Source organism: Cydia fagiglandana, chromosome 3 (genome assembly GCF_963556715.1).
Source record: "Cydia fagiglandana chromosome 3, ilCydFagi1.1, whole genome shotgun sequence".
In the NCBI taxonomy this organism is placed as follows: Eukaryota; Metazoa; Arthropoda; class Insecta; order Lepidoptera; family Tortricidae; genus Cydia; species Cydia fagiglandana.
The window spans coordinates 15,558,283-15,584,873 of NC_085934.1; the positions used below are offsets into that span (position 1 = coordinate 15,558,283).

The following is a 26,591-nucleotide window of genomic DNA, read 5'->3' on the forward strand; positions in this document are numbered from 1 at the left end:
AGGTGGTCGAGGCGGGAATCGAACCCGCGTCTTCAGCTTACGCTTTATTTACGTATGTTACTAAAACCTATAAAATTGTCGACGAAGTCTTTGTTCGAAGACTTTTAGAGCCCGTTTAAGCTACACTTAAAAAACTCGTCAATAAAGGACTCGACTCGAGACTTAAAAGACTCTGAAGTTTTTTAAGCGTAGAGTTGCGTAATATAGACTGAAGTTCCTCAAATTGACACTTAAAAGTCTCGAGCTCTTACCAACTCTTTATGGTATTGTTATATGTTAAAATTGGTCGATTGTTTAAATAATTATACCACAAGAATGAAATAATTAACTTACGTATCATGGACGTATACCACTAGAGGTAAATTCGTGAAATTAAACATTCATCCAATTACAAATTTTAACTTTATTAACTTCGTTACATCACTATTCTTTAAATTCTTGAGTTTCAACTTAAAATACTTAACTAGCTACGTATCGATATAAACACTATCTTATACCACTATGTCGAATGATATGTCCTGACAAATAATCCGATTTTGCACTTATTTAATTAAATTAATACATGTTACGGTTTAATGAAATCACCAGAGATCTGATATAACTATTTAATTAACGTAGACGTCAAGGTATCCATTCGTGGAATACTCATTTTGTGATATTCAACATTCCCGAAGACGGAGGCAAGTCGCAAGCGCGAGTCGCCAGCACCTTCACGAGAACACAACAGTCCCGAAGAACTTTAGTCCCTAACGTCGTTTGGCGACGATTACAAAGATTCTAAAAGAAATCTACACAACACGAACAGTCAAAGCACCCTCAGTAAGCTCTATCGCAAATTACTTTAAATCACGATACATTAAATAATCGAACACTACTTTTGGTAGAAAGAATACCTGATTGATTTGAAAGCTTTAAACGACCACGCGCCCTGCCGGACACTAACTAGAAGGCGGGCGGAGCCAGCATACCGCTGGCGTGGACGGAGTGCTCGGTTGCGTCCGGCTCGGCGGTGGAGGGCTCATCGGCGGCAGTGTCGGCGATATGGCTCAAATAAGCTGACGGGTCGTCGCCGACCATACCCTCATCCTCCTCGTAAGGGCCCTGCGTAGGCTCCTCTTTCTGCTCCTGTTCGATATCGTGAGCGTGAGCGTCGGAAGCCCGCGAATAGTGGGAATCGATTTGTGGCGGTGATTTCAACAGAGCACCGGTCTTAAGATGCGGTGACTGAAGACCGTCAAGCGAGGAGGGGCGCAGCTTGCCGATGAGGTCGTTGAGAGTGAAGTGGGTCGGCAGATGCTCGGAGCGCGGCGGCGGCGGCGACGACGACGTGAGCGGGTGTGCAGTCGTCGTGGTCGTGAGAGACAGCGGCTTCCTGCCGGACAAACAGACGACGCCCCTCGTGTTACCCGCGGTCCGACACGACACCATGCCAACACAAACTCAATACCGTTTAAAAATTATATAAATAGTGTTGCTGTGTAATTGAATTTAAAAGGTAATATTTTTTTTAATTAGACATCAATCGAATGGCATTCGCGTGGTTTGTGAAGGACTTTGGTGGTTATACAAAGTCGAACATTGTATGATAATGAAATTAGTAAATTGCGAAGGAAACGGCCTGTATTGCAATTTCCAAAATGTAATTGTGCACATATAAAAATGTCAAATGTGAAAAATAAACAAAGAAGGCTGTTTCGTTTACAAAGAAGTTTAAAATGTTTTATATCAATATATGCAAATGAGTGAAATTAATGAAACCGAAGAAATTATTATGACATGTAACTATACTAATATTAGAAGAACTAAAAATAACGTATCACTTGAGCAAGAGATACCAAGCAAAGCCCCCTTCACCCACCCACCAAATAGTTTTTGATAATTTTGAAAAGTTCTCCATAATGTTAAGAAATATAGAACACTTAAAGCCAAATGCATTATGTTGGGTGTAGGGCTCTTGTTTGGTGGTTGGGTAGGCGCAGAGGCCGTGTCCCGCGGGCCCGCGCGCTTGGACGGACCATGGTCGAACCAGTTGGACAAGACTCCCATGTTAGCACACACATAGCTACATCTACTGTCTATATCTAACCCAGAAGAGTAAATACGTTGTCTCGTTAACGTAGTGCGATACTCGTGGATGTTAAGCATGTATACCCAAGGATTATGAAATGCGCGCGGCTGGTCGGGGAATGGGCCTCCGGAGACGGCTGGCATCTCACCTGGCATTACCCCTGCGCGGACGAGACGGGGATGGACCCGTAGTTGTAGTAGTAGCAGCGAGTCTGTTCACAGATGAAGTCCTTGATCTCGCCACAGTGCTGGGGCTCCCAGTGGAAGGTGGGCGCTTTGAGGGCCACGCAACCGTTCGTCATCACATGCTCGGTGCTGGAAATACAAATTTGAGCTATTACTACTAAATTACTAAAAAATCAATGTGAGCAAGACTTGGTAAAATATTTTGGCACGAACTATATACTTTAAACATAAACCGGCGTATATACATATTAGGTAGCACTTAACAGCTCAATACTAGTATGAGTCCTTGTTGACCTGGTGCTCAAGCACCGTGTCGAATGTAACCGATATTCTAAGAAATTCAGGTTTACATACCTACGTCAGGAGGGCGTCAATTATATATTAGTGCATATTGCGAAATACAGATTCTTAAAGTTAGAAGAATACTCTAGGACAATACCACAAAAATATTTCAAAATTGGGATGTTTAAGTTTGGTTCATCTAAAAATTCTGACGAGAAGAGACGGCGTCATCCTACTCGTAGTTATTTGGTTAATGAGCACTTTTATCCCATGACGAGATTAATCACACTAAACACCTTATTATGTCTTAATTGAAGCTCGAATGCCATCGCACGAGCACGTGTGCTCGCATATTTGTTAGCCAATTAATGCGACTCTAAAGAGAAAGTACAAGAAATCCAATAAGCTTCAGAAGCGCACTTTACAGTATTACTTGCACCGGTACACAATCGATACACTTGGCATAGTCAATTTGCAAAGGCCTACATCAATCAAACAGTAAACTGTTGCAATTTATAATGAGATCCGTGCATACCCATGTCGTGCGGTGCGCTGCGGCGCGGTGCTGCCCTGCGGAACATCCAGCGGGTCAATACTGTCGTCGCGCGTGCTGGGCACGTCCACGGTGAGGCGCCGCATGTAGTTGAAAGTGGCGTTGAACGGTAGCCCGGTGCTCATCCACAAGTACATGTCCGTGCCCAGGTTGTTGCCCGATGTCCAGAAGTCGTATTTGTTGTAGCCTGGAATTTAACGTGGTTTATTTAGAGAAAACTGTGTATAGGACAAAAACAGTTGAATATTAGTTAGTAAATATATAACAGGTTAACAATCCGAGACGATGATAAATTGAAGTAAGGAAAATTACTAAAGGAACATACTTAAAATATGATGGTATTAAAGATTGGCTGGTGCTGATGCGACAAAGAGATCAAACGAAAAATGCAAATAGACGCCACCATCAAAGAAATTAAATTTGAACAAAAAATTACATGAACCACACTTGTCAGCATTCGTATCCGACCATATAAAGCGTCGTATGGAGCGTGGAGCATACAATGTTAACAGAAACGCTATTAGATTTCTTACCTGCATTTGTGAGATACGTTGTTATAGAGTCCGCCTTTTCTTTTGTCTCAAAGGATGCTAGCTGCAAACCTAGCGATCTGAAACAAGCATAAATTAAGTTAATATTTAACCGTGTATAGTTGAATCATCGAGAGCGTGGAATTGCATATGTAGTAGTATTGTTTGTTTACAGGCATTCTATATTTGAATTTTCTATTTTCTTGTACTATCAGCATACAAAGAGGTTGTTATATATATATCGAAGAACTAAAAACAAAAATAATGTCAGTGTGAAATTGTCAATATTATTTACGTTGTGCGTATATTTTTAACTCTGATTTGATTGTATTCTCAATTAATTATTGTGTCCGCCCGTACGACTACGAATAATAAAAAACAGAGGACTACTACTTATTCCACTTCTTGGGTATGTCATTTTATTAAGTTAAGAGAAAATTATTCTCCTTTTGTTGCAAACGGTACAACCACTACAAATGCAATTCCATCTTCTCGATAATTCAACTATACCTACATTAAATAGTAAATGATTATCCCGGGATAGTGATGAAAGACCTAGTGGTATATTATTTTGTTATATGAAAATCATAATATTTCTCCAGTTAGCTTTTATGACCGAATTACGACTCATGCTACCTCCTGCCCGCGACTTTGTCTATTCAGAATTAGTACTTTAGTATCCTCCCTTGCCTCCCCTTTAGGGATTATTTCCGTGATAAAATTTATCCTAGTTCTTTAACATTTTTTTTTCTAAATTAGCTCGGCGGTAAGTGTGAAGAGGTTACAAATAGACAGACCGACTTCCGCATTTTTATTCCGCATAATATTAGAAGAGATTCACAATGGCAAAAATCTGTGCAGTAGGTACTTGATTAGACAGCTTATTAAATTATGATACTTTCTGCGGAGAAATTGAATTTCTCTAGGGATCACGTAATTGAGGATGTCTAGATTCTTTGACAGTGAGCAGTTATGAACCCGTCCCACCGGATCCATAAACGCGATTTATCTAAATAACCGCCTATTCCAGCTAATCGTATTCAGCTATTAGCTCGCATAGAAACTATACGCCGAAGCCTGTTCGAGGCAATTTATTCGCTAAAGACAGGCTTCAAGCTTGCACCGCGGGGACGACATTCCAGACCCAAGTTCAGAAAACTCTTGATGCTAAAAACTGCGCGGCGACAAGCCGTAATATAATTACATTCAGTTACCTTCTGCAAATATCGTTCTTAGATACGAGTAGCTTTCTTATGAACCGTTAAATATATGCAAAGGTAAAACCACAGGAGTCTCGTTGCTGCGGTCTATTCATCAAAGTGATTTAATAACCGCGGTGAATGGTTTCGATCAACATTTGATACAATTTTAACCCTTAAGTCCATAGCGGCATCATAGTTACTTGCCATCATGCTTAAAACAAAAAAGCATCTCTACAATAAGAATTACGGTTCGAAATCGAATGACTAGACAGAAATTTCAAATGGTTTAAGGGTTAATAGGGTAGAACTCATATCATAAGTATAGAATTATCTATACCATCTTACTACGACAGCATTCACTATCAATGCCTACTAAAATTTTGCGGTTTCTGATGTGCCCCAAAAAGCTCTACTATTAACATACCATTATTAAGACCCTTTTATGTCAAAGATGTAATAAAAAATACATTCACAGGTGTTGTTTATATTATGACCCGAGCAGTAAGGATAAAAACAGTTCGGTAAACCTTAATGTTTTATAATGGTGGGAAAAACGTAACTATTAGTTTTATCGGGAACCCAAACTGTTGTAAAAAATATTATTTCCTTTTTGGATCAAAGCAGGATCTCTAGAATATGGTCAGAGTCCTTACGGTTTTCACATAAGGTTTATAATGGCATATTCTTATTTTTCCTGTGGTTCTTGCAATTTGTGTGATATGGTCGGCGCCGGCGCATGTTCGTCACGCACCTGCTCCCGCGACACCTCAATGAACCTGTCAGCTGAATGAGGAATTCGTATAATATCTTTTTGTCACCTGTCTCTTTACAACGGGAGCGTTCTTAATCGACTCCATCGTTATGTTTAAATCTATAAAGATCGTATTCCCATTTTCTCTTTTGTGACTGTCGGAGGACAAATAGAATATAGCAAAAGTTCTACTACGTTTAGTCATTAATAATAATTAACGGTTTTTTAAGAACCTCAAGTATTACGAAGAGTTCTTCGTTCTTCAAGCGACCTTAATCGATGTTACACCCGCCGACTTTGTTTCCAAAATAGCCAATGTTCAAATATCACGACTCTGTTCTCCAAAGCTCGTTAACAATATTGGAACAGTAAATAGGTCGTGACTGTGGGAATGGAAGGACATCGTGCGCGGGCGAGGCGACTGACCTTTCTTAGCTGTTTGACCGTGCACGTGGTAGATCTAGGCTACGGGATCGTTACTCCGAAGAAAGAGCCATTAGTGACAAAACAAGGCTTAAATAAAGGAAACTATACACAACGGTACTATTCAGAATGTCTTTGTTTGCTCTTTGTCTGGATATTTTAATAATACTGGCATTCCTCATTATACATCACAGACCACAAACCACAAATTAATAAAAATACTGAGCTTATACATAGGTAGCTAACTATAAACATAGTAGGTATAGACTAAGAAGGGCTTAAAAATGTATAGGGTACCTAATATTTTAAAATTACAATTGAAGTAATTAAACCTCTGTTTTACATTTTTATGTTTAAATAAGATCTTTGAGACCGGAGATTTGGGACTCAATAAAAGATATTACATATTTATTTATTTAGGCGTGTTTGTTTAGATGTTTGCAAGAATTATGCGAAAGAAATACATTTAGGTATGTTTTATTTTACTTTCAGTGAGAGAAACAGTTAGTGGATGATTTATTTTACCAATTATAGTTTCTGTCAACTAAAAAGTTCTCAGAGAGTTAAATTACATAGCATGTTAATGTTAATCATATAGCTCTGTGTTTCAAACCTTTCAAACAAATTAAGTGAACTTCAACAAGTTCCCAGCGTTCCAGTTCTTGCCTGCGTCATCGATTACAATACAATACAGTTTATGTGCGAGTGTTAACACTGGTTACAAGCTCGCGGAAGCGTTCCGATATTGTTGTGTAGTTTCCAGAAACTCCCAACGGTTATGTAAATGTCCTCACTTCCTGGTCGGAGTGAGCCGCGAGTCCGCTTGTTAACGCCCTGGCTCAGTTAGTGGTTATACCACACCGGCTTAGGTGTAGCAGGACCCAAACAGGATCACTAGACACGGCTAGATAAGGATTGCTAGTCACGACGATATTATTACATCAAGTTGGCCGTGAGAAATGTAAGCTAACGCCGAAACTGAGAACGTTTTGTTTACGCGGATTTTAGATCTTGCTTGGTCTAGATTCGTCACCGGTCAATCGATTTTCTTCGACTAAAAAACTTTTGCTTCACCGTTAAGTTAGTTTGTTACCTACTAAATTTTTATTATCAGGTTCATATTTATTTTAAAATTGGGAATCCTTCTTGATTTAGATATACATATAGGCTATTCTATGTCTCTTTATCGGCTATTTGGAAATTGGTGGCTATAGAGGGCGGCTTTAAAAATCGCTTTAAGTTTACCTGCAGTATTGATATGCTAGGAAATAGTTGAGCTCTGGACTGTAGGGGTTCATTCTGGAAATGAAGTATTGAACGCCATCCAGTTGAATTGTTGTTATCCTTTGTGCTGGAACAAGAGAGTAAACAAAAATTAATAACTTATTATTTACTCTACTCCCTGCAAACACCATGACCACTAGGAGTCACCAAAATTTACTGTATTAACTCTCTAATAAATAAGTAAGTAACCTTATACTTTTATGAAACCGAACACCAAATTTTACCTATCACTTATGCTACCTATTTTGCGAATGGTGTCATAAAATAAACTGTAACATGAAAACCCAAATCATAGGTGTCAAATCATACGTGTATTCTTAAATGGATATAGGATTTTACGCAAAGCAATCCAAGCTATTTTATCTTATGGCAATATTCCCCGTAGTCTTTTTTATTTTTATAAGTCCATATATCGGATGCGCATAATTCAATTTGGGCTGCACGAATACCCATTATCGGGCACATTTTTATTGTGGCTTGCGGTCAGTCGTGCTCAAGCGCACTCCTTTAACCACTTGAACGCGATTATTGTAATTCTTATTTATTGATGGAATAAATATACCCACATGGTATATTTTAAAGAACATTGTATCAAAAAATAAATAAGGATTTACGTCAAGTCCGAATTACTGTAAGGTTTACTCGGGTAATTCCGAATGTCGGAAACTATCGGATAATTCCGAAATGAGACTTTTATTATAATGGAATTAAGGGTGATTTTCATCTGAATTTCGGAATTATCCGACATTCTATAGAAAACGTTTTATTACGAGTGCATGTTGTACAAGTGACATCTACCAATGTAATTTTGGTGTTTCTGTAATGTGTTTTTAGATTTGTCTCCGTTGTGAGAGTGACATTGATACGTTTCCTATCGTGCTGTTTTACTATTTTAACTTTATTTTTAAATGTTTATTATATCATCTGGGGTAAAAAGAGCAATGTAGCAGTTAAATACATTGGTGTTTGTTTTATCTCGCCCGACCATACCAAAATTCCTGCAGTGAATGTTGTAACAGGGCCTATTCATCTCTCGGTACAGAGTCAACATTAGTGTGTTTGTAGGGGACTCGACAATGAGACTTGACACAAATATGAATATGACCCCGAGGAAACGGGTAGGCGCGTCGCGAGTCGCAACCATTCGTCTTCATACCACGCTCGCTTGACGCCTCCGCTCAGCGCATTGTACTGAATAAGTATACTCGTATCCACTACGTATGCCACCATTATGACAATAAATATTTTTTATGACAATATTATTGTTTCTTGGTACCACTACATCTATAATGTTTGCTACTTAAATATCTGGGAGACCGTCGGAGGTCCGACCGAGTCATGTAAAAATTCAAAAATGCGCGTTTTCCCAAAGATGGGCGTTTTCGGAAAAAAATATTTGGGTAAAATATCACTGTCCTACGACTTTGGTATACTTTTTTACCGTCAAATACTGTTTTAAAGTGTACTACATGTATACAAAAATTGTAAAGTGATTTATTATCTGAGTATTTATGGTAAAAAAACTGATTAAATGGTACTTTAAAGTAAAGAAAATGTACAAAAACTGAAGAAAGGGAGATGATTTTTGAGTGTCCCATGCACACTTTGCATACTTTGGATCCAAATATTATATATCTGCCTCCTTCTAGGCCCGAACCTGGTTGTTGTGTGATAAGATCGTACCAGCCAAAATCTATTAAATATCTTATTTTTTAGCACCTAAAGTAAAAATATGCATTAAAGTTTAATTTATTGTTGTCCTTCAATATCGACGTAGTGGAAATTTCCACCAACGTCACGGAGTTTTTACCAACTTAGTAGCAAAAATCTACTAATATCATACGGATTTTTACATGATCGTAACATTATGTTCCTATAATTACCCGGTGTTTAGGTTTTACAAGGCAATTAGGCTCGAAAAAAGCTAGTGTAGGTTGTGCGTCACGATGTGCAGAAATTTGTTTTCCACAACGAACTGAATTAAACTGAAGATAAGGAGTCAATTATTGACTAAATATTTATGAATTACGTTAGATTATTATGTGTTGTATGATATCAAATAATTATAATTAAGAAAATTCAAACGATCAAACCGCTATTTCGCTTTATTAACCAACCGGCATGCCTACGTCACATCCAAAACGTTACGTGATGTATTAGTGGAACAAAAAAACGTGACGTATGGAATGAAAATGCACGGTTTACATGCCGTCAGTTTAAGTTGCCAAAATATAGTAGTGATATTAAAAACACACAAATAATTTTATTCTAGCTATATTCTTCTAACTACTCGACCTACTAGTAATTACTTAGCACTAGTGGCGGCGCGACCTAAGAAACGCTGGCAGGCGCAGGTTATGCTTTCGACTGCTGCAGTATTGCAGTACGACAATACTGCTAACTGCAAATGTCAAAAAACTGGGCAGTAACATCTATTTTGATTTTGTAGCAGTAATGCAGTCGGCAGTATTATCGTGCTGCAATACTGCTGCAGTCGAAAGCATAATTACTGCAGGAAATTTCAAAATCTGTTAAGTTAAACTATAATAATAGGTATTAATTACTAAATTATTTAATTTAGTACAACATTAAGTAGGTATTAAATTAAGTAGCTATTTTCCGCACATGTAAACCCTTCATGTAGTTCCTAAACGCGATATTATGGTCCATAACGTCACTTTGTCCTACTGTGGCTGTGATTGATTTTATTAGAATTTATATTAATTTTTAGGATAATTGATACTGATTTCGATCTCATTTGCAAGAATAATATATGAAAATTATTAAAAACAACTTTTTATAATACCTTTACCTTACGTTTTTTATAACAAAATGATTGCAAAGCAACAATTAGAACAAAAAATGTGACGTATTGGAAAGACTTCTTTAAATAACTTTATTGTAATACCTAGTATTGCAGTTGTTATTCGTTTTTAGAAAATTAATATTGTTTTGTATGTCAATAAATAAAAACTGGTTCACTTAAAACACTCCGATCTTCACTTAAAACCTGCCTAAAACTTGTAACGTAATGGATCGTCACATTCGCTGTCATTCAGTTTAAAGTGATTTATTAGGAATATAAATAATTTATATAGAAAGAAAGTAACATTTTCATAAAATATATAAATAGTAGATTTAATTCAACCCATTTTTAGTCAAAAAAAATTTTTTTTTGGTGTGTGGAATTCCATTACGTGACGGACTCTAATTCTAAAAACGCCCAGATAAGACATAGCTAGATCGATTTTTCGCCCCCGAAAACGGTACTACGTAATACGTGTGATGTAGGTATGTATTGTGAAGAGAATTGATATGAATTACATTAAAAATTTACATGTCCATCGTGTTGATTTCTAAACGGTATGCAAAACGTTTCGGGTTCATTGCATACATAAAAAACGTGAATTAAAATTCACTAGAAGTACTGCACATACATGTTTGTGAAATTGGTTAGGCTATTGGTCAAGTCAAGTGGGCCAGGAGCGTGCCGGATCGCTGCCTGTATAAAAATGTGAAAAGTGGGTATAAACGCAGTGTATGTAAATGATAAATATGTATAATTAATTAGTCAGTTTAATTGGTGTCTTGTTCCAAGTTGGTTCCTTATAGCGATTCACCTAACTTGTAATATTTTCGATTATTCAATAAAAAGATCCCATGTGAACCGTATTATGACAAATAAAATATTGATTGATTGATTGATTGATTGAAAATATCGATTACAGGGCTTATTAGAATTCTCCATCTTGCAAAGAGCTATAAGTACCTACAAGACCTGAGTATGGCGTTGCGATAGTAAGCGTATGAAAATACCTTTTAGTTGTATTGTCAAATCCTGAGCTTTAAACTCTTTGCCTTAATCCTCTCCCTTCATCTCGTGTGCTCTTTAAATACAAAACTAATGGTGAAATGGGTCCAATAACTCAACCGAAGGATGAAGTATAAGCGGCTCAGCGCGCGTTTAAATCAGCTCTCTCTAAGTAGTGCGTGGACTATTATAAATAAAAATAGTGACTGCGATCGTTGACTCGATTTTATTAATAAACGAAAAGATAAATAAAGTACATATATAGATTTAGTGTCCTGTTTAGAAGTTATTGGCGATATTGCGGGTAGCATGATGCTATTTACATAGGCGGCTGCGCGGAGCACTATACGCATTAACTGACTCTTTACAAGCACCTAGCTAAGCCATTTGCTGACATATTATTATACTGCTCTAGATTACGGATATCGTAATATTTGTAAACTATAATGTCGTGTAATGAAGGGTGAAAACTAATGGAATAAGTATGATGTAAAATATTAATATAGAACAGATAATCATAGCTTGCAAAGAAAATTATCTTACAGGTTTGTGTTAGTTATGTATGTTTTGTTTTTTGGCCCACCATACAACAAATTAATGCAAAGCAATTTGATCCATATTGATCTGTAGTAACGCACGTCTGATACTGAGTCGCTACGACCCAAATTGAGTTAAGGCCTGATTCGAAACAAATTTGACAAATTCAGAGTGATTTTTCTTGGATATTTTCTAGCTTACTTTATATATACACTACGACATTATAATTATCAGAATCACAAAATTATTATACCAAAAAAAATTTTTTTTATCAATTCTAAGATGATCAAAAAAATCAAATAAACGCCGCCGTCTTTTTAATTAGGCGCCAAATTGCTGTCAAAAACTTGATAAGTATGGAAGAAACTTGCACATAACTAATTTCCAACATAACCTGTTACCTAATATTATACCAATACTGAAAGGTAATTTCATTGCAATATCCATGAAACAATGAGGATCTAGACATATCTTCAAATATCTGGCGTATCAGGAATTTCGTCGATGTGGTGTCAGTTACCGGGCATTGGTTACTTTTCGACAGAGAAATCGACACCAACATCACTAAAAGAAACGGTTCGCAGCTTTAGTTTAATAATGCGGATTTCCAATATTACTTTGATAATATTTGGAGATGATCCACGATGTTTATGAGGCAATCAGCATGCTTAAGCCAGTACCCTCGAAATCGGACCAAAAAACTTGATTCAACAAAGTCCCACAGTATTGACCTATTGAACGGTATGGAGTGGAGTGTCCAAGGAATTAGTTCGTTAAAACAACAAAAACTATATGCAATATAATATTTCAAAATAAACATTGTTCTTGATAGGACTCAAACTAAGAAACTGTCAAAAAACACTGTCGGATGTATGATGGAGGGCATACAACAAAACTAACGACAGGAGCGGGAAGAAATGGAAAATGATGAATTTACTTATAAATAACAATTTTTAAACAAATTTTCAATAAATTATGGAAAAACAAATCTTGATTCAGCTAGCTTCAGTACCATTAATAGGGTTTTCAATTTGGCAGATTGATTTCGAATCAGGCCTTAATATCACACGACTGATACTAGGGCGCTCCACGGGTTAATGCGATTTCCGCCTTTGATCAGTCAGTAATGGATAATAGTTTGCTAAAATTAACAAGGATTGTTAGTCCTTTTAAAGCTTTTTTTCTTTAGAGGCTGGTCGGTCGGCGCTTGCAGTTCTTCGGCTATTATAGCCCTGCGCCTGCGATCGGAATCCATGCATAATGCAGGCTCATGCATAAGTGATGCCGCGCTTTACTAGCGGACGTCGCTTTTGCCTTTGTACTACAAACTTTTCAACTGAATGTCGTGCTTAATAACTTCAGGCAGTTCATCTTCGCAACTCCTTACGATGTTTTCTAAAATGTTTGAGTTGTGCATGATTATCATTTTGCTAAAAATAGTATGTTTATGTTTAAGTTACCATAAGTGGGTATAAATTAATGTGTTACCTTGTTAGGTGAAGTAATTACCTAGACGCGTACTATCTATCACGTGTGATGCTAAGTATTGCAATTATTTCTGCAGTAATACGCATGTCGAGAGGCGATTGACTTATTTCCCTCCTTGAATATTGATGATTGCATCATGCATATTCTCTTCGATTTCCCTGAATTTCATTATTATAAGCAACTAAGCAATTTATCGATATGAAGATCGTTAAAGTTAAAGGGCTTTTAGAAAGTGCAGATTGTCCGTGGGATGTCGTTCAGTAACAATACTGTGGCTCAAAGTCTATCAGACGTATGTGTTGCTACAGTGTACAGTACTTGGGGCTTGTAGTGTTTGCGGTGAGGTGAGTGTTGGGAAGCGAGTCACGTCTCGTGAGTCACGTGCATACGGTGCATACTGATGCGCCGCGCGAACGCCCTCCGGTGCCGAACACATCGGAACTACAACTATCGCTTTAATCACAAGTGAAGTGATATTACCAGACACTTTTAATAATTAAACAGGATTTCATAACATCAGAAAGGGTGGGAAAGAAGAGTTGCTCGAAAGCATTGAAAAATTCGTGATGAAACTATAAAGACTATCTCATCTATACAACCAGAGAATAGATCGAAATATCCTTGATGATCTAAAAAGTATATTCATAAAGATAGAAGGGTCGTGCTGCCGATTATGCCGCCAGAAATGACCATCAAGACTAAGATACCCAAGAGATTGTTTATTTTCTTGAACTACCGAGGTAAGTGCACTCAAAGAAACTATGGATATCCGGCGCTGATCCACCGGACGTGCGTCAGGCATAACGGACCGCGGCCCAAAAAGCGATCGCTGCGAATGTCACGCCGTTGACATTGCAACGCCATGTTTGCCGACCAATCGCAATTTAAAGCAAATATCGCACGGGCTGCATCGGCATTGCTTGCGATGGTAACGGGACTATGATTTGCTATAGACTCAAATTAAAGGCCGAAGAGTCTAGATACAGAAATTACTGAACGCCGGGAAAGGAGGAAGTGGATGAAAATTCCAACAAAAATATTTTGGAATTGGATCCTTATATAATTTGTCTTAACAGGATTTCCCAGAAAATATGGATATGCCGATACTCATATTGAATATGAGAAAGTAAAGAGGAGGGAATTTCGATAGGTAGCTAGCTAGTGGAAAATAATCAATGACCAAGAAAGTCGACTAGATGTATTTAGCGAAAATGTATTTAAATAAATCCATGTATTTAGCGAACTGACATACAAAAATATAAACAGTCAAACATACATCAAAATTTAAATATGGAATTAAAAAAGAACTTAAGACTAGACATAGATAATAGTGTAAACGTATCAAAAACTATTAACATATACACCCTTAACAGAAAGCCTTTTTGATTGTTTTCTCAAACCAAATCGTTTATAGGGAGTCTGTTTCGTAGGTCGTTAAGGTTTACTCGGGTAATTCCGAATGTCGAAAACTGTCGGATAATTCCGAAAAGAGACTTTTATAATGATGGAATTAAGGGTGATTTTCATCTGAATTTCGGAATTATCCGATATTCGGTATTACCCGAATACACCTTACTAATTCATTCAGCCGCAGCAGTCACCAGTCGGAAGTGAGCAGATGTTGCCGCATACAGATATCGTGGGCGCGAGTTCTATTATTAATCGAACCTCGAAGAGGGCCATCGATGCATCACAATTAGATTCCCCTTTTGTAATAACTTGGTGAATCACGCCTCGGACGTTGTACTCGTTATGACAGTTCCTTTCCATTCAATAACATTTGATGTGAGATTCAAGCAATATATGTACAGAGTTTCGCTTGACGTTGCTGTTTCATAATGTGAAGCTAATTATCACGGCTAGCCCTTAAATAACTAAATAAAACAAAAAAAATAGTTAAACATGCGCATAATAACTTCTTGCATTTCAAAGAACACGCCAGGGTCTCTAGGGTGTAATTGTGAGCGTCTTGCCAGGGAAACTTACATAGTTATCTAATTGGCTTCCTGCTCCTCGGAACTCACTTCTTATAATAATCATTACAAGAAGAAAAAGCGGGAAACTATGCACCAGTGAATGCTTAGTTTTTATTTCAAATCTAACTACAAGCACTGATTATATTCCACCCTTAACAATTTAATTGTACAGGCTGAATCCATTAGAATATGCTTTGTTTAAAGGTCATTTATAAATTATTCATTTTGTAGTATGTAACCTAGAGATACTTGGGAGAATAAGACATTAAGTGGCCGGGGCAGGAGCGGCGGGCTCAAGGAACCGGTCTACTATCTACTTGAACACTAACGAGGCTAAAAATAGTATTTGTAGAACCCGAATAGGCTGAATAGCCTGCTTTGCTACCTGGACTCATATTTTTACGAGCCAAAGCAGCGGGCAACATCACTTCTTCCATTGAATCACAGACCTCGAGCTCATAAAATTATTCAATGTTCCATTGTAAAAATGATTATAGTAAAGTGAAATATAGAGTGAAGTTTTGCTCTTCACTAGATCATCCTTCATTTAAATATTTATTCCCAAGAGCAGAATGTTAAACACACTTTTATGTGATACGCGACTAACGCGACATATCTCAACTTCTGAGATTGTTATCGTATTAATGTATCATCGTCACATTTCTGTGCTTTAAAAAGCTATTTCAGTACGTGTATTACGTGACATGACTAAGATACAATTTTAAAAGCTTATTTTTTACCTGTACTATATATGTAGAATAAACATCGTACATTGTAGAACCTTCGAGCATAAAGAAGAAATTCGGTATTACTACATTACATTACTTTAATAATTATCTTGTCATCCTACCGGAAGCCGTTAATTTTAAAACTCATTTTAAAATAGTAAGGCTAGGCTGAAAGCTAGCCAATTCACGGCTAAAGTAGTTTAATTAGTAGTAGAAGTAGCCAAATATTTATATCTATACAACTGTTAATGACATTAAATTTCCGTTAGAATTTTGTAATACAACCTAAGTCACCAAGAAGCTAAGCTGAAAAATTACCTATTTTAATTTTCAAACCGCATACCGTTGCGCCGTGGGATACCATTACCACAATTACCGCTACTATAAAGATTCACCTATGCAACTGATTTAAGTATTTCATGTAATGTACCTAATCCAACTTGTGCATCACTTTTTACTAAACGTGCCGCTGGCTGATTAACTGCTGGTATATATATTCTCTTTTTCGAAAAAACGTATATTCTATTCCAATAATTTTCCCCAACTCAAATACACGGTGTAACATGAGGAAACCGAATAATTTTAACCACGCATTTCTGAGGTCAAAAGAAGGAAAAAATGTAATGTGAGTTTAGGTCAATTTCGCCAAAAAAAAATTTTTTTTTGTTTTGTTTTTTTAATTTTTTTGAATGTATTTGTACATAAAAAATAAATGTTATTGGTAAACTTGTAACTTAAAATAGATTTTTAATTTTTTTTTTCGTAAAACCTACTTTTTGCAAAGTGTTACTTGTCACTTTTTGACATCTATCAATAAGGATATTTAGACTACGTCCCATAGCAGCAACATCACCATCGAATAGGGCTTTTACACTATGTAACAATAAAATCTTGTTATTTTTTAAATTAATATTATCTCAGAAACTAGGCGAATTTCAAAAAAGTTTACAGGACATTTTTGTCTCTAAATATGATCAGGAATACGCTGTTAAAATTATTCGGTTTCGTTATGTTACACCGTGTATACTATACATGTTTATACATTAATATAGATGACATTGATGTTCACATTTTTACGCGTCGTGGGCCCTAATAAACTGAAAGAGGATCCTGCCCCACCCGAGGACTATTATTATTGTTAGGTAAAAACTGTCAGCGTTATTGAAGTCTAAAATGAGCATTATGTAGACGACCCTAGAGAAACTCTTTTAAGACAGAGATAAGTTTAGCTTACTCTACAATGTGTATTTCATAGTGTTGAATGTCACGTTCGTTCAGTGTACCCTTGACTCTGGCTGTAAAGCCAGCGCGCGTAACGCGTTTTACGCGTTGCATAATGCGAATAAGTTGTCCATGCGAAGGTAACCGTTGACGCCTCTAGTAGCGAGACTTGAGCAAATTGCTCTTAAACATATCCAGGCAAAATGCTACCACATGTTACAATTTGTTATCATTTCATTAGCACAATTTTTACACAATCATCATCATCATCATCTCAGCCATAAGACGTCCACTGCTGAACATAGGCCTCCCCCTTGGACCTCCATACATGCCGGTTGGAAGCGACCCGCATCCAGCGTCTTCCGGCGACCTTAACAAGATCGTCTGTCCATCTTGTGGGTGGACGTCCTACGCTGCGCTTGCTAGGGCTTTTACACAATAAGAGAGTAATATACAAAATACTATACAAATCATCATTTCATATGTACATACCTAAAATTTTTATTCAAATTTAGCAGTAAGTGTGTTCTGTAATCTCTCAATTAAAAGAAACAAATTCCATTTAATTATAATAAATAGTTTCTCAATATAAATCTGAGTCATAATTGTTAATGTAAAGTACCTATATATAAATTTGTACAGAGCATCAGAGTTTAGTGCTCAGACTTTATGCAATAAAATACTAAAACATATGTATTTCCCCTAGCTGTAACAAGGACCAAAGACTAAAATTGAAAATTTATCCAATACTTTAAACGCGCAGTCGCAAAGTATATTTTATAATGTCGTATCGTAACACATTTCGAGATTTGCCTTCCAAGGAACTTAAAATGTAACTGCTTCAATAAAGTTTCACGATGAGATCCATATTGCAAGTTCCCGTAGCGCGCGCCTTTATCTACCCACCTACTTTATGTTCTTAGGTGCTACAGCCCGCTATAGGATTTAATCTCGAACATTACCATGAATCTCAACGATGCATGCACGATAAACTATCGACGAATGATTTAAGCCTCAGGGCTTAACCGTTCGAACGATTTATTTTGATGCACTTACTCGACTTAATGCATCCAGAGAACTAAATGCCTAAAGAGGATCTTTAAAGCACTCCAGGATGTCGAACTAATCTCTTTGAGTTAGTTAATTTAGCGTAAAATGTACCAGCATTTTGATTACTCTCATCCGTGAGAACATCGATCGGATTGTTCGCGGTCGGGTAACGATTGACTCGCAAAAAAGGGATCGAGATAATGGCGAGAGATCGAGCAGAGACGAGCCCAAGGACGGCCGCCCTCCTCCCGCCTGCACCGGAATGCACCTCCCGGACTATTTTTAGTAATCAAACTCGATGCCGACCCAGTCCCGTCCGGACGAATTAAATGTTCGCGAATGCTAATAGTTCCATTGAAATTTATAGCTAACGAGCCCACATGTCTAGTCTGTCATCGACCTATTAGGCCGCTGCCGCTGCTGTTTTCAGCCGTCATGCCGAGATAGCAATGTAGCAAATGAGCAAATTTAATGATACTCAATAAAAATTTTAAGATGCTATCGCATCACTTCTAGACCTTCGAGCCCCTAATATAACATATGTAGTTTCATATTTAAAATACTTTCACATCAAGTTTTTTATTAAAATCCACCATAAATGCATCTCAAATTATGTTTAGGAGGGTTTGCCGGTAACTCTACACTTATCACGTAATTTGATACAACCTCTTCTTCCTGTATTATTTGTATTGTTTTCTGTAATGAGGTGTGCAATAAAGAGTATTTGTATTGTATTGTATTGTACAACCGTACCACCTGTTGCATTGCTTTGAATTATAGCGACAAAAAAGATGAGGATCACAATAAGTGCTCGATCGCTTTCGGCACCCGACGCAATAAAGGATTAATAAATTTGATTAAATTTTTGATTACGACCTTCAAGAAGTATTTTAAAAGCCTATAAAACCTTTGCTTATAGCCCTTCAGACGGAAAGGGCGTTTTTTTCCGTCTGTTAAATTAGTTTCGCCATGCGCGCTCGTTTAATCTGGTTGGTTACCAATTTCTTTCCAAAACCTCAGGCAAGAGAAAACAAAGGTTTGATATGCCTGGTAGGTTTTAGTGTTATACAAATCAATAATATTTATATAGAATAAAATGTACAGACATCAGTGTTTATAAACATCGAATATCCTAGTTCTTGGTACAAAGCGACACCTGTTAAGTGTTGTGATTACGACCGGAACAATGCTTTCGAGGCACCTCGCCGTCTGTAATTCTGTATAACAGTATCTTTAACAACAGTTCTGTTTTGCAAAACAGTTATATTCGCTCGATGTTTATTTTATAAGAACGCGTTTATCGTCATCGTCACCTGAGATTAAGCACGATCTAATCGCTAATTAGACTTGAGTGTTATGTCGATCTAACCTAAGTAGTAAGTAATACTTTAGTTAGATGACAGATGAATTTAAGTAATTATTTCCTGGAAGTCTTTTAATTTAACTTAGTAATCATAAAATTTTCATATTCACAAACTGCTGAAGAAGTGGAGTGCATTAAGTTTAGCGTATTGCAGATGATTACAGGGAATAGAAATGCGAGTTATGAAGCACATTTTCTACACGCTAACAAGATACGATAGCCGTTTAAAGCTCGATTTCTTCTCAAGTAAGCCTCAGACGGATATGTAAAACTTTTTTTTTTTTTATTATGAATGGGCTTACTCATGGCCACAGACTAGCCGAGGCGTAGACGTGGCCATCATCATCTCATTTCGCCGGAGTTGAGATATATATGTTGAGCGTGGCCAATGCACATGGTAATATTATGATCTTTGAGTGCTCGAGACTCTGTCAACATGGATTCGGGCGCGTATTGTCTTAGACCACGTTTTTCGAGGTTAAACTCATTAATTTTAGCTACAGTATTATACCAAGAGGTACCATCGCATGGCTTTTGCTACGGGCTGCGGATAAAGCATTATAATTTATTCTATGTCCAAGAGACAGACAGACATCCTGCCCTCGCACGCGGCTCTGGGCCGATGAACCCCGCACCTGCGGCCATCTCCTCACCCCCTCGAGTTTTTTTCCCAACACTTGACTTCCGTTCCCTCGCTACAACCTGTCCGATAATCGCAGATACGGATCATTAGCGGAATCGTTCCAGCGATGTTGATTGCTGTGAATCATTAAGGTTGATTAGCGATTCTCCAATCTCCTCTACGAGGTAAAACCGCAAGCCAAATTTTATTGCGATTTACTGTGTCGTTGACTCTAGTGAATTGATTTCCAAGAAAGCAATCATGCAAATCGAAATATAATTTACCATGATAGCATAAATGAATATATGATCTCATCGGTTTTGCGCACTGATATCGGTCTATACTAATGGAGGATTTTTTGCAGCGTCTTCGCGGATATTCCTAACATGCCTTTAAGAGCATTGCAACTTAAGTTACATCGAGTCCTTATAGGCTGCATATTCTGCGTCGTGACACCGGCAGGGACCCGTGTTCATGCTCGCAGGCTGTCGCATTGTTCTTGGCGCACGAAGCACTGTCGTGGCTTGCGACCACCTATCTAATTCCCAAAACATTGTATATAGACTGTGGGCTCATCTATCTTTAACCGGTTGTCGAGATCCGTACCAATTGGGGATCATTTTTATGCTGGTTCGCCTGTAATGCTATGCATTAAGTCAGCTTTGTCACAGTGTAGACTGCCACAGTGCACAGGTAGAGTGCAGCACACTTGAGTCAACATACGCGAAACGACGGCGCCGGGCCCGTGCCCGCTTTATAGCATCATACGTACGCAATGTTGTAATACATCATACGATACGAGCCTGCACGCGCAATTATTATGGCCGTGTAGCTTTAAAACCATTTTTCATGTACCGGTACGTAATTTATACCAATTCAAGAACGCAACTTTAAAACAAAATTGTGATACATTTTCTTAAATGCTCTTGGGAAACATTTATTGTTCTTGAATATATATATGTTACCTTAGAGTAAAAAAATACGGTTTACGTATCACATTTGTCTTTACATGTCATCATACTCTACTATACTGATTGAAACTCGAAATTATAACGAGTTTAGATTTATGTTAGATTAATTTTAAATTCTACTTGTGAAATACATGTAAGTTTATTGATATTTTCTTTAGAGACAACCACTCTGAAGCAGTTCTAAGAAGTAAAGGTCAAAAGCTTGTCCTCTTTTAGTGCAGTGCCATTATAATCTGGTAGATAGATTAAAGAATATAAATATGTATATCGGCACTACTTTGAAAAAAATCTCTTATCTTGTTTTGTCAATCAAAAGAAAAATGGGATAATACATACAGAGTTACTGCCTTTCAACTTTGAGTAGTAGTGTGAGATATACAAGGGGGTTTTTTCAAAGTAGTGACGATGTATACTTTAATACAATATTAGAGAAAAATAAGCCCGTTTATTGACCCTAGAAATTTATAACAGCTGACTCTTAAATGTACCTAGTTCAATCCGTTCATAAGTACCTATTCAGTGAAAAGATATAAAGCGTCCACCAAAATCCTGTGTAATGTGGATTCCATCGAGGATATTGAAGAAAGTCGAATGAAAATATTTGTATGATAAAACATTCTTTGAACCCTATAACATTATTATTATAAGAAGAACAACGTTCAAAATTCCAACAAGAATGTAATTATAAACCACTTAATAGATGTTTTTTTTTTCAGTAGGTAAGGGTGGCGGAACAGGCATTGTACATTGTACTCTAATGAAAGCTGAACAATGAAGGTCGTAGACCTGTAGGTCACTGCGGGCACCTTGCCCCTACTAGATCAGCTTCTGCTGTTCGCAAAGCTTTTATTCGAACGTCATAAAGACCAAAGCTTACTACTCAATACTAATAAGAGTTGTGAATGCCTTTCCTGCGACTGCAACTCGCTTCTAAATGCCTAGAAGTCATCGCATTGCGTTGATGCGTCTCCTGTTTTTTGCTATCATTCCTTTAGCAGTATGCAGTGCCTACGTTCTTCATGTAAAAATGTAATGGTTTTCTGTTGAAAACAACACTTGATGGCTTGGTCACGTCTGTTTAAAAAGAGTTGATAAAAGTGAAACAACTTTATGTAGAAGTTTTCGTGAAAATATAAAGTTTCGGTTTTAAAGTTTAATTCGGTTTGGCTGGATTAACGTACATATATTATCGTATAGGTACCTATAAAAAAAACTTAAGTGGTATCCGGTTAGAAGGTCTCTCAAATTAGTAACGAAACAAAATGTACGTAGGTACCAATCTTTTTTTTATTTTGACTGTAACACACATTCCTATTTAAGGAAATTACATAAGTTTACATGTGTACCTAATGTTTTCTTTCATCAAACTAAATAAATTGAATACTCCGGTTGACACTAAATCATAGAATTGCAAAGGATGATCATTGATCGATATACCTGCAGCAGGGCCGAGGGTGGCTGCGAAGAGCAGGAAGCATGTTGCAAGGACGAGCTGCATATTGGCGGTGTGAGGCAGACGGGACACTCGCGGGGCGCACGACACGGGAATCTCGGGCACACTGAGCGCGCGAGCCCGGGATCCCCCCTTATAACAGCGACGCGTCCCGCGCCAGCCACCACTGAAGCAAACCGTGCCTCTCTGCTGCGGCCGCAGCCCGTTGCGTCATATACACTGCCTTCCGCGGCCTCCTAACTCAAAAGACGATTAGGATTCGGCCAGAAATGTAAACAGAATTGAAAATTCGGCGCGGCATGTGCGCACGCGACTGGTGCGAGGGGCCCGCGGAGCGCGGACGTCCGGCGGGCCGCTCGGCGCCCGCGACGCCCGACACGGGAGTTATCTCTGCAAATCGCTCCGCACAATAGTTCGCGCTCAATTTGTTCTTGTTGCGGTCGACGCGAATTCTTTGCTCAATACAAAGGGTTGTCGTAGTTTTTTCACGAGCGCGGCGCGTTCCAAGTCCGAGGGTGTGCCGACCTTTGTTATAGATATCTACAATTGAGGATCGGGACACGCAACTTGACTGCAATTATTCCTTGGGTTACTAATTTATCCTTTTGCAATTTCCACACGCCAGAAACAAGAATAGAAAAAAGGATTGTACATAAATGCCGCCTAACAAGCATCCTAGATATCTATAGTTCTCTGTTTAGTGTTTATTTATGTGCCTATTTGATTGATAATATATTAAAATGGGAACATTCTGCAAAAAATGGTATGTTTAATAAGAACATGAAAATATACAAATTATTTAACATAATTTTCCAGAGGTGTTACATGCGCGTTGCCGACCCTTTCAAAACCTACTTAGCATTCTTACAAAGCTTTGGATGCAAGCCACAAGGAAAAAATTTCGCAAAGTTCCGATACAGATCAGAGGGAGGAGCAAATTTTTCATCAGTCTGTTTTCGGAGAAGTTGAATATCCATACGTAATTATATGTTATCATAACACGTTCAACGGAATGACAGCCTCAACTTGTAGCATTTGAAATTACCATACATGCCTATACTGTAGGATGTAAACATCACGGCCGTACATTTTCTTAACTACCAATACTGATTATCTTCGTAATGATCAATAACGGACAATTATACTAAATAAACGACCCTTTTATTTAAAACGCCGTATGCCTGCCTGTATACCCACACAGTTCATAATTTTAAACATTATAGCTATCAATTGTATTTTGTTCTAGCGAGGATTAAACTTGTTCAACTATTCGATTGCCGAATATCCAACTTCAATTCGCTCCGATGACTTAAATACCAATGCCTGTATTTAATCTGTTCTAACTAAAACTTAGCAATATTCGCACAAGGGGTCACCGGGCCCGCGCTGTGACATTGACATTGCGCCGCGCAAACAAATGCGGAGCCGAGTTCAATATTAGATGTTGTAATAAAAGCAAGTAGGCTTGAAAGAGCGCCGCCAGGGCCACTCAGACATGTTGCTTGGGGGCACGTTAATTGGTGGCACGGTGTTTGCACCGCTCGGCGGTCTTTGACGTGCATCTAGACCAATCTCAGCCCTCAGTCGTTAATGGAAGTTTTATTTTTAATTCTAATGTAATTTTCTACGCTCCTCGGAAATTTTAAACGATTTTGGTGTGTTTATATACCTATACCATTTAGTTTAACTTGCTTATTTTATATAAATACTCGTATCTTAAAGGTAGAAGACCTCATAGTACACTACTTCTATCTTATGTAAATATCTTGCAAATTAAAACCGAAACTGTCATCATCATCGTCTCAGCCATAAGACGTCCACTGCTGAACATAGGCCTCCCCCTAGGACCGAAACTGTATCCAATTCATTTGTGTCCCAATTTTAACCCTTATAATGCATGAATAAACTTTATACTAAATACGGTTCATCTTAAAAAAGAAAACCCTTTTTTAATCGGTAAAAATTGTAGCCTGTCACCCGCGTTATAAAAGAGAGTCGATCCACTCATGTGTTTTACTAAAACAATTCAATAACAGCTACATTTGCAGCTCCACAGGTACAAATGCCAGTAAAAACAAATTAATTAATATCCACTAGAATAATTCTTCACTACCTACATTAAGTAACCTCTCGTAGCTACCCTCGTAAACCTGGTTCTTAAGGCATACACTCAGCTAATTATTACCCTATTGGACCTACAATACAAGACACAGCACTTAAAAGACGCGCAATAACAGAATCCTAGAACCCCAAAAGGTATATTAATAAAAATCTCAACTGATGCCTATCTGTCTCGTTATTGATGCGATGAATTTCATTTTGCGCTGATGCAAGTCGATAAAATAAAAGCATTTTTTTTTCATATAGAATCAAGGAATTACTTTAATAACTGCAAAAAGAGTAAAAATGTTTGATATATTGCCGATACAAAGGGTTTTACATCTGAAGATGTTACGCCGCTACGCGGAGCATTTAATTGAGCGGGCGCATGACTAGTTGTTTTGAATAATAGGTGGCAATAATGGGACCGCACAGGCGCCCAAACAAAACTATACTGCGGTACTATCAGGTTCGGAAGTTTCTGTATATTTATATATTTTGTTGCAGTGACACATTGAATGGCGCTAAAAGTAAATTATTTTCCAAGAATAACAAAGCTCTAAAGCGTCCAGTGACTGTTCAAAATTACCGAACCTACAGCAAGTACTCCTTGTGCCAAGCTGCTATTATGCTTGCGAATTGCTAATTTCTTAACATTATCTCTTGTTATTCGGTTAAGCATATCTGTTTTGCGGTTAATCCCATAATTGCACAACTTTTTTGCAAACATTTTCTGTTAACTTATTCAAAGAATTCAAGAACGCGACATTTATGCATAGCTATGTCTGCAAGCAATTTAAAAGTTCACTGACACGGCGATAAATGCTTTTAAGCCTGAGAGAGTTATGGAGTTCTAAATCTCAGTGAGAACAAACGAAACAAATGAACGATTGTTGTCAGATTCTCGATCATTGTCGGGAGTTTTGCGATGAAGACGGTCAATCTAACGTTTGTGAGTGCCGCCGCGTTCTCGGTGGTCGTTGTCATGTTCTCTGATTACAACTATTACGATAAAAATTCTTACCGCTATCGTTTTAATGGCACTTAAAAAAAAGCGTAATAGTTAACCGCAATTGCAATGGAAGTTCACGGGAGTATAAATAAAATGGCATGTGGAGTGGAGTGACTTCGGCACGACGGGCCCGCGTAATTCGCGTAGTGACTGCGCGCTGTTTACAGTATTATGTTAATGTTGCTTTACGCAGAAGTTATAGTCTGTGACTTGATAACGGCTTGGTTGAACTTATACATTTAATTTTTGATTACATACATATTTTGATTGTTTTAAACAACGTTACAGGAATTAATCGATATTAAACTTACACACACACACAGGAATTCAAAGAAAAATAAAAGAAATGCGTATTTTTAATAGTTTCTAATGCTGTTTTTGTATCTTACATTATATTAATTCAAATGATACCAAACAATATCGTAATCGTAAAAGGACACCATTTTATGAATTTCTAAAGTATTCTAAATTTTAACATACCTAATTCAGAAACAATAGTGAAACTTAGCAACCGCAACATTACGCTGAAATTATTGAAACTAATACTGTGTAATCCTTGTTTACATTATAAACTTTAGAATGTATTCGTTTACATCAATTCCTATTATAATTAGTTCAACCTTTTCTAAAGCTTAGCAAAAATCGTTGATAAAACTTACTACCATCCCCCCGCAGCTTATACAGGGTGTGTCTGACCACGGGGCTTTAAATCCAGGGCTTGATTCTACTCGCTAAACTGAGCTACATTTATTATGGCACCAACCCCGAAATCTCGAAAAAAATATTTACTTTTTCATACATTTTGGCTGATTAGATGTCGACGTTTTCTATGGAAAAGCCCAAATAAATTTGCCCGATTTTAGGGTTGGTCCCATAGTAAAAGTAGCTCAGTTTAGCGAGTAAAATCAAGCCCTGGATTTAAAGCCCCATGGTCAGACACACCATGTAGTTATAGAAAGTAAATAAACAACAAAGCGAGCC

General features: G+C 37.6%; 2 protein-coding genes across 9 annotated transcripts in view; one reads left to right on the forward strand and one right to left on the reverse strand.

Annotated features, from left to right (window-relative positions):
- LOC134680203 (cytosolic carboxypeptidase 1-like) overlaps positions 1-26,591 on the forward strand; it is a 91,624-nt gene that overhangs the window by 38,228 nt on the left and 26,805 nt on the right. The gene's annotated exons all lie outside the window — the stretch shown is intronic.
- Positions 384-22,685, reverse strand: LOC134680202 (uncharacterized). Of its 2 annotated transcripts, none has more exons than XM_063539282.1 (6): positions 22,483-22,685; positions 7,240-7,345; positions 3,622-3,698; positions 3,071-3,275; positions 2,227-2,382; positions 384-1,372 (listed from the first exon to the last, which is right to left on the reverse strand). In XM_063539282.1, exons 1-6 carry the CDS (start codon positions 22,541-22,543, stop codon positions 943-945), a joined length of 1,035 nt encoding a protein of 344 aa, XP_063395352.1. In that variant the 5' UTR covers positions 22,544-22,685; the 3' UTR covers positions 384-942. The 2 variants fall into 2 exon arrangements, with proteins under 2 accessions (XP_063395352.1, XP_063395353.1); XM_063539283.1 differs by having other exon boundaries at positions 1,233-1,372; positions 2,217-2,382; positions 22,483-22,674.

What these genes read in the sequence shown, in the direction of transcription:
- LOC134680202 (XM_063539282.1), bottom strand. Translation starts at nt 22,543, where the DNA reads ATGCAGCTCGTCCTTGCAACATGCTTCCTGCTCTTCGCAGCCACCCTC. An exon ending in CACCCTCGGCCCTGCTGCAG is followed by an intron (nt 7,346 to 22,482) that starts GTATATCGATCA and finishes CTCTTGTTCCAG; the next exon opens with CACAAAGGATAACAACAATT. An exon ending in CTAGCATATCAATACTGCAG is followed by an intron (nt 3,699 to 7,239) that starts GTAAACTTAAAG and finishes TGCTTGTTTCAG; the next exon opens with ATCGCTAGGTTTGCAGCTAG.